The sequence below is a fragment of the Plutella xylostella genome, chromosome 20, assembly GCF_932276165.1.
Source record: "Plutella xylostella chromosome 20, ilPluXylo3.1, whole genome shotgun sequence".
Lineage (NCBI taxonomy): Eukaryota > Metazoa > Arthropoda > Insecta > Lepidoptera > Plutellidae > Plutella > Plutella xylostella.
The window spans coordinates 2901809-2911433 of NC_064000.1; the positions used below are offsets into that span (position 1 = coordinate 2901809).

Sequence of the window (9625 nt, forward strand, 5' to 3'; positions counted from 1 at the left end):
ACTCAGTTCTTTAATGATGATATTCAGTTCTTTAATTTCACTTTGTGATAAAAATCTGAATTCAGACATGGGTAATTTTCGCATCATTGCATGACCGTACAAATTGTTACAATCTAAATAAATTAGATAAGTAGAAGGTTTTGAACTGTCATATTCTGCCATATATTTATTGTTTGCTTCAGCATGCCTTAACGAGCACTGAGCTAGCCCACCGCGTATACCCTTTTCGATCAATTCATACATTTCCAAGTCATGAATCAAATCCAAAGAAACGCCTGTATATAAAAGCATAGCATCCCAGCTTAACCCCGGAGATGTTATATAATACGCAGGGTCAAGTCCGTAATACTGAAGGCTACTATGCCTGAACTTTTCAAAAACATCACACAATAATAAAACATCACATTTCAGATACATGTCTGTGTATTCTCCTAGATTTTTAATATGAAAAGTATTCCAAATATTTTGAGCACGGTTATACTCTTCATCAGTTATGTGGGACTCGGTTAAAGTATTATAAAACTTACTTTTCTGAGGTAAGCACTTTTCATCAAATTTTATCCATGAATCGATGTAATCATACGGGTAAATACCTTTTTGTCTAAGAAGTTTTAATTGCTTTTTTGATTTAAACTCTTGTGATAGGTGTTTTAAATCCTCATTTGTAAGATTTCTACTTAAATTATCTAAACTGCAACTTAAAAACTGAAATGAATCTAAAAATTTAATTTGAATAGAAGATCATGGATTTTTTACATCTTTTAAGTACTTGGTTATTGTTAAATATTTTTCTTTCGTTTTCGGTATAATCTTTAGATCACCGGGATATTTGGCTAATTCAGCTATAAACAAGTGGCAATCATAATTTGAAAGATTATGAAAAAATACTGGAATGAATGGACAAACACGGTATAATAAATTACATTGAGAATGTGCAGCTCCTCTGAATTTACCAGTAATGTGATCATGATCAGCTACTTTATCAAGTATCAGAGACAGTTTACAAATATGACAGCGACTAGCTGAATTAAATAGTTCTTTTTCCTTCTCTGTTAAGGGGGTCATTGGCTTTTTATCATTAATTATATTTGAAATATATTTCACGTCTCTTATTAAGTAGTCAATAAATACTTTAACACAGTTTTCACCTCTGTATGAAACATATTTATTTAAACTTGAGTCATGGGAACAACAAACATAGTATCCAAAACATGACGGTTGATGTTGTTTAAACTGACTTGTATTTTTAGAGGTTTTAGCACTATGATTTAATAATAAACTTTCAAAATCAGCATATATGACAAAATTTATTTTCTGTTGCCTCTCATAGTTTTTGAACGTAATTTTTGTGTTCTCGCTAGGTAAAACAGTTAGAACTTTTGAGCAAACATGTGAATCATATTTTTCTTTTGTAACAAAGAACTGCAGACAGTTTTCACAGAAGTGCGGTTTACCGTGATGTCTACTTATCTGTCTCCGTGTTAATTTTACTAAGTCTTTTATTAAACAGTAGTGTCCCTTAGAACCTTCCTGAAAATATAGTAGATTTACATGATTTATCTTTCTTTGATTTGTTAAGTATAACGGTCCTGTAATCTGATTTTTATTATCTAAACCGTATATAGTCACACTTAAATTAGCGTTATTTTTTTCAAATAATTTTATATCATTCGGTGATGGAGGGAAATTCATACCTTTCACATTTAAAACTGATGAGTAACACGGATACGAACTAGTTCGATTCGCATTTTTATTACAAGGGAACAATGCAGCTACAATTGACCAGGCAAAGCAATGATCATCATTATTTTTTATATTTAAACAGCTCTTAGTGCTTCTAATTGCTTGTGGCAATTCTAAATAACTACTACCACCTCTAAGTGGAGAGTATCTATTGATGTTAACTTCTAAATGGCTTACAGAAATAAATGACCAACCAGATTCACAGTGCTGAAATTCAGTCATTTTTTGGGAAAATATTTCTCTACTCTTTGAATAAAGATCTTTTAAGTCAGCATTTTGAAAAACAGCAACGAATTTTGTGTTGAAAGATTTTAATTGTTTTTCTTCAGAAGTGGGTAACATAAAATAAGCAAATAATTCAAAATTTATTTTGAGCGCCCTATGCTTGATTAAGGACAAGTTGATTAATTCTGTTATAGTACTTTCATTTGAACTAATAAACTGTTCAAGACCATCACATGACAGTTCTGTCGGATTTATTCGGTAAGAAGTTATTCTTTCTCTGAAAGCAGTGGCAATTATGTTTACATTATTGAATTGACTCGACAATAAGCAATTTTTTTTATGTAAGTTTGTTCTGAAGTGACATTTTAAACTACTTTTCTTAAGATGAATGTTACATTTCGAACATAAATATAAACCATTATCAATCTTAATAATGTTTTCTGTCATATTTGGGATAAGGTGAGTGCCTGAAAGAAAAACATAAAGATACTGTTAATTGTATTTTATTTTTATTTGTAATAAGAGTAAGTTATAAGGATTATATTTATTTAAACGAGTAAGTAAATAGTTAATATTTGGTTAAATAAGATGTAGAACTGTATAATTATTAAGTAAATTGAAAAATAATACATTTTAATTATTATGAATAAAATGATAATATATTTTAATTATTCTGATTATATGAGCTAACATAAGTCACAGGAGAATCCTTAAAATCTTTCTTAATCTCCTGTAAAAACTTAATTAAATACTTCCAAGCATCTGAATCGTCATTCGATTTTGCTTTTACAGTCACAATTGAATGACGCCACCTATTCATCGGACTTACATTTTCAATTTCGCTACACATATAAAGTTTCAAGTCAATAAAATGTGTACCCTGCAAATCGGGATGGGTTTGTTTAGATATACCATTAGCCACACGCCGACTAAAATATGAGATTAAGTCACTTTTTTTACCATTGTTCAATAAGTCCTCATCGATATCCGAATCTACGCCCATAATGTCCTTAGCTGTGGTTTTCAATGAAGTACTCGGTCGAGATTCAAGTTGCGTTGCAGCCTTCACTTGGTTTTCTTTCTTCAACTTAGTAGTTCCATCCCGTTTCTTTGAAGTTTTTTCTGTATTTTCTTTCTTAGACCTGTAATTCAAAAATAATTTGGTATTAAAAATATATTCTTCTAATGATTACCTTTCTCGGAATACTCTATAATACGAACGTAAACAATTTAAAATATATTTACTTTTACTAATAATTCTGTATATTACTGAAAATAGATCATTTAAAATTATTTTTTATATAAAACATTAAATTATCTATAATAATAAACAACTTTAATACAGTATGTTTTGTAATATCATACTTTTAAAATAAACTTGTTTTAATAATTCTCTTTATAACTTTTTATATCACTGAAAGTGGACAATTAAAAAACATGATAAACAAAACAAATAAACTAAGAACTAACGTATTCGAAAAATATTTTCGATTGAAAAAAGTTATTTTAAAACGAATAGTATAAAAAGTAGTATTTTCTAATAATAAACTATTTCTTTGGACATAGTAAAAATTCACTACCATTAATATAAAACTGCTTGATTATTTAGTACCAATTTTCATTTAAAATACCCATAATTAAATTTATGTCACTATTTAAATAAGTTGAGCATTCAATTACTCACCGTTTTTTAGCGGGGGCAGCAGGCTTTCTTTCTTTCTCCGTTTTCCTTTTCTTAGATTTCTTAGCAGATGATGAGGATGGTGGGTCGGCCACTCGCACCGGCGACGCCTCCCGGCTGCTGGCGCTGCTCTCGCTGCTGCTGCTGCTGCTGCTGCTCGAGGAGCTCTCTTCAGGGCTCAGAATGATGTCAGCTCGACTTGCGCTTGCCCTAAAATAAAGAATGAGTAACGTTAGTTTTCATACGCTTATTGTAAAACTGGTTCGATAATTCAAGTAATTAAAAGAACCTTAATAATGAATACTTACATTTTCAATAAGTACTGGAGTGATAAAACACAAGTTTTCTTTTGATTGACTGATCTGATAAACCAGGTAGCCGGTGACGAAAAAAATGAATCACTCCCGCCATTTCACCCCTATAAGTAAACTTTGCATTGTACATGTGTTTAGCTTCTGTTGAACGAGAGTACGACGTCACAATTGTCCGTAAAAAGAGATGCATGGACTGTTGTAGTGTGCAGTACCACACGTGTTTTTGAGTCAGCATTTTATCCTAATTAGTCGGCACTCGATACTTTGACAATACTAGTAACTAAACCAGGGTTTACTTGCTATTTATTTTCGAATTTTGGAAAGTAAAAGAATAAGAACGAACAGATTTTAGAGCTTTATTTTATACAGAGTGTTAAAAAAAGGATAGTACTTAAGCAGAAAAGGGGTGACTAACCCGTACTACGACTACTTTATTTATCGTAGAACAAGTGGTTCAGAATGATTACCCAGAGTCATCCGCTCTGGGGGTTACTATACCACTTTTACAACACCCTGTATGTTGGATATTCTAAAAGCAAAATAATATTTATACTCATAATTTTGTTCGTAAAGAGAGGACGGACGTGTCAACACATCATCATGTCTGTAAGTATTTTTTTTTGTTTCGTTGGATCTATATTGTAATTTTTTTATGTTTATTAGTAAGTTACCTTCTTATAAATGGATAAATGGATAACATGTATTATTTTTTCATGTTTCAGGATTCGGGTTCGATGTTCAATTTCATTGCACCAGATCCGGTTTGAAAGGTGCTACAATGAGTTAGAATCGAAATATAACTTAGATATTTATAATGACTCCCCTATTGTTTGGAAGAAGAAACTGCTGCCATAATATCACCATTAATTTTCAAATAATAACTTATGCAACATAATTTTTCATATTTGATTTAATTTTAATTTTAATTTGATTTGATTTAATTTTATTTTAGACATTTTATTTCTAAGACAGATTTTATTTGTATATATTCTTAATTTATTTTCAATTTCATGTGTGATTCATTTAAGTAATTTAGGTTTGTAAATATAGGTATATTATAATTCTATTGTACATGGCTTTAAATATTGTATATTTTAGTTTAGATTTTGCATGTTAATAATAATTTTATTCAAATTTTAAATTACTGTTTACGATAGTCCTTTTGAATGCTGTTGCACGCCTGTAATTGGTGCATAGATAGAATAATAATACCTTTAATTATGTCTTGATAATGTATGATCATATGTGCTGTTGGCGTGTCTATTTTTGTAAAATAAAATAAAATAAAATAAGATCATATCCTTGCAAAACAAGGTGGTGAAAACTCCAACCTAAGAAGGAGGAAATTAGAAAGTATTATTTATTCACACATCAAAATGCCTATGGAAGGACATAAAGTAATCAAGCTAGAAATATATGATGCTGAAAGATTAAAAGGTGAAGGTATATGCAAGTGCAATGCTGATATTTGTTGCCAGCATATTGTGAAAAACCTTTTCAAGGATGAAATTTACAAAAGTGCTCAAGATTTGATTTCTAAAATTACTGACAATTTAGCAGCTGAAAATAGAACCGGATATTTCTAAAACTATATTTTTATGTGCAAATAATTGTAAAGTGTTGTGTTTAAACAATGGTTTAGAAAATAAAGTTTTCTGTGCAACTGATTTAATTATTTAATTTTACACCTATTATGTATTTATTCACATCATAGCAATGACACTCATTCCAACGCAATAAAAATGAATATATCGAATATATCAACTATCGTTATGCATGAGCAATAATTTAATAGTTGTAGGTATTGATTGAATTAAGTACTAATTGGAGTTCTAGTGTATCCGTTCATCAGTTATTGTTAACATTTAGTATAGTGTCCGTATATAAGTAGGTATTAATATGAATTTAAATTAGTCCTTTGAATAGATCAACTCTTTACAGATAAGAAGTAATATCGAGTATGTAGGTATTGATTGAATAAGGTAGCAATTAAAATTCTAGCCTAGCCTAGGTTCAATTAATGTTAAAGTTTATAATTTACGTTTTTAAATTAATATGATTTATAATAAAAGTATGAAATTGGGCATCCTGGATCGCGGTCTTTCAAACATAATTGAAGTTTTAGTTTTCAGTTATATGTGAATAGATCAACTATAAGCGCGCATGAGAGGCGCTCTTCGAGCGCCTCTTGCGCGCGCCATGAGTCGATCTATTCACATATAACTGAAAACTAAAACTTCAATTATGTTTGAAAGACCGCGATCCAGGATGCCCAATTTCATACTACTGATGACGTTGACTTTTGGGACACCCTGTATAAATTCAAATAAAAATAAATAGCTTCTATACTGTTCAAATTAAGAATTAATGTAGAAATCTTTAATTTATATTTAAAAAATACAGGTTTATTGCATTGTTTTCATTTACCTTTAGAATAAAAAAATACTTACATAATATATTATCAATTAGCTTGCTATTTGACATCATACTATGACATATTGACATGTATGTAGGTTTTGTGTGTATCGTATTTTAAAGTAGATTATAAATATATTATAACAAAGTTTATCTTTTAGTGGAGCGAGTTCACTACAACCACCCACGAATACCACAGTGAAGTTGTTAATTAACATATGACCGCGATCCGCGACACGTCATGTGGTGACTCCTGAGGTCTGGCTTAGTTTGATAGTCTAAACACCTCCCGAAAATCCCGAGGTCTGGCTTAGTTTGATAGTCTAAGCACCTCCCGAAACTCCTGAGGTCTGGCTTAGTTTGATAGTCTAAGCACCTCCCAAAAATCCCGAGGTCTGGCTTAGTTTGATAGTCTAAGCACCTCCCGAAACTCCTGAGGTCTGGCTTAGTTTGATAGTCTAAGCACCTCCCAAAAATCCCGAGGTCTGGCTTAGTTTGATAGTCTAAACACCTCCCGAAAATCCCGAGGTCTGGCTTAGTTTGATAGTCTAAGCACCTCCCGAAACTCCTGAGGTCTGGCTTAGTTTGATAGTCTAAGCACCTCCCAAAAATCCCGAGGTCTGGCTTAGTTTGATAGTCTAAGCACCTCCCGAAACTCCTGAGGTCTGGCTTAGTTTGATAGTCTAAGCACCTCCCGAAAATCCTGAGGTCTGGTTTAGTTTGACAGTCTAAACACCTCCCGAAAATCCCGAGGTCTGGCTTAGTTTGATAGTCTAAGCACCTCCCGAAACTCCTGAGGTCTGGCTTAGTTTGATAGTCTTAACACCTCCCGAAAATCCTGAGGTCTGGTTTAGTTTGACAGTCTAAACACCTCCCGAAAATCCTGAGGTCTGGTTTAGTTTGATAGTCTAAGCACCTCCCAAATATCGGTAGGGGGTTTTTAGCCGGTAAGAGTCCGGCACTACCTGGGGTCTTCACTTCCCAGGTGTCCATGATGGATTTTACCCCTACCTAAAAAAAAAAATAAAAAAATGTGTGTTATGTGATGTGTGTTGCGGCGTGAATAAAAATTTATATCGGTGAGTAATTTTGGTATATTTTTAATACTAGCATCATCCTGGTGCCCTATAACCATATATTTGCTGTTGGAAATAAGGCAGTAATGTTACCCAGTGTATTAAGTTATGTTAAATACAGAATGCTTGTTTATTAGTGGTCACCCCGTTGGCAGGTGAATGTACATAGGTCATACTTGTATAACTTTAATTATGGGAACCAACTCTGAAATCAGGAAAAATAAAAGAGCTGTTTCATAGTAAAGTTAAATACATATTCAAAGTAATGTAAAGTTAAAAGCACCCTGTATATGAATAAGATCATTTAGTAAGTCAACGGAAGAGACAATTATTAGATATCGAACGTAAAACCGATTGGGCATTCTGGATCACGGCGAGCGAAGCGACTGAGAGTGATCTAGAATGCCCAATATTACACTACTCATCCAACATTGGCCAATGCAGAGGAAAACTTAACACTCCCGGCGACCCCGTTTGTGTCGCACTTGTGTGATAGTTCTTTCGCCGGTAACCGCAATGTGCTCGGGAAAATGATGTAAATCTTTATTTAACCGAGCACATGGGTTACCTATGATGACATCTCTGGCGAGCTGGTCTCAAACCGCCTGAATACTTTAGTGTACCATTTCATGCCTTGCTTCCTCTCCATTAGATACACAGACAATTTTTGGTCTTTCAAGTCAACCCCGCCCGTAAATTTATTATAATTTTCCACTACAGCAGGTTTATCCAAGTCCTCGCCAGCTCGTTGACCAGATACCATTTTGTCCTTGTGGAAAGTCGATATTTACACTGGTAAATAATGTAACGTCTTCCCAGGAGAGAACAGATACATCACCACAGTGTCCACTTACCACTGTCCCACGAGGTATTCTGGAGTCGGTAAGGTTTTTGATGTCGTCGGGCGTATTAACTCGACGTCGATTCAACGTCCCGACAACATCAGTCCGACGTGACTTTTAAAACCTGCTGAGTGGAACTGAGTTATAAAAATTGCCCCTGTATAAAGTATAGCTAGGTGCTCCTGGAAAACTTTCAACACGATTTAGCGGTTGAGCTAGTGAAGCCAAACATCGATTCTGTGGGTCCTTCCCCGTGTAAATAGTTATATTAAGAACGTAGCCTGTTATACTCTCGCAGAGCTCATAACTTTTAGAATTTATTAATGTAATCGATGATTGGCTTCACTTTCCCAACCTTTTTTGTCGGACCGTGCCTGACAATGATGTCATTATCGACAAAGTGCAGAAACTTAAGCACCAGTAAAAAAGAGATTCTAGCAAAAACTGGACGTTCGTTTACCGATATTCAATTAGTTAAAGAGTGGTTTCCTGCCGATGACATGCAGTCTCCCACCGTAGCTGACTGCACGGCATTTAGTTTTCCTGATGCTCCGCGTTCTCCAGGCTTCTCGAAGGCTCTGGCTGCTTCCAGGTGCCAGGTGACCTCCAGTTGCACGGCTTCTCACAGGTCCTCGCCCGATGTCTGTGCTTGTAGTGGCATCTGCAGAGCCAGTTCGGACTGTCTAGAGTCCTACGTGGTCCTTGGGAGTGTGATCTGGACTGCGATTAGATTGCCCTCTATTCTCTTCTGCGTCCTCTAATTTAATTAATCTCATGTCGTATAGTCGTCCGTCCGTCTTATTTCCAGGGTCATCTCCATCAGCTGTCGCGAAGTCGGGAGTTGGTGTAGGTGTGATTGCTGCAACCTCGTGTGGGTGGAGGTTCTCCATTATTTTATAGGCCATTTCTGCCAGTCCCTCGAGCTTGGTGTCCTGTGCCCCCGATAATACTGCCTTAACTGCTCCGGATAGTCTGGATATCCAAAGACGTCTCAGCGCGTCGGCTGATACTTGAGTGTTGCTGGCGAGTTCCGACATTCGTCGTCGTCTTCGTGTATAATAATATTCTATTCTGAAGTTGTTGTATTATTATCAGCAGTATTATACATACATTTGAAAATTTTCAAATCGATTGAACAGTGTAACTTGTCTCTATGATTTGTTGACTTTAACTTACATACATAGTGTTGCATACAGGTGCATCCATCTTATGTGTGCTTGTATTCTATCCTTGAGTGAAATGAGACACCGTATAAACTTTTGACCATTCGCTTATATTCGTACTTTTGCACTTTAAGAATTTTTAACATCAATCGCAAAATCCAAGAAT

General features: G+C 34.2%; 1 protein-coding gene across 1 annotated transcript; it reads right to left on the reverse strand.

Moving 5' to 3' along the window:
* Positions 1-2449: 2449 nt before the first annotated feature.
* LOC119691970 (suppressor protein SRP40) lies at positions 2450-4125 on the reverse strand. The gene is made up of 3 exons (XM_048628409.1): positions 3958-4125; positions 3653-3859; positions 2450-3110 (listed from the first exon to the last, which is right to left on the reverse strand). Coding segments are annotated over exons 1-3 (687 nt in total). The 5' UTR covers positions 3960-4125; the 3' UTR covers positions 2450-2632.
* Between the last annotated feature and the right edge of the window lie 5500 nt (positions 4126-9625).

What these genes read in the sequence shown, in the direction of transcription:
- LOC119691970 (XM_048628409.1), bottom strand. An exon ending in GCTGCCCCCGCTAAAAAACG is followed by an intron (nt 3,111 to 3,652) that starts GTGAGTAATTGA and finishes TTTGAATTACAG; the next exon opens with GTCTAAGAAAGAAAATACAG.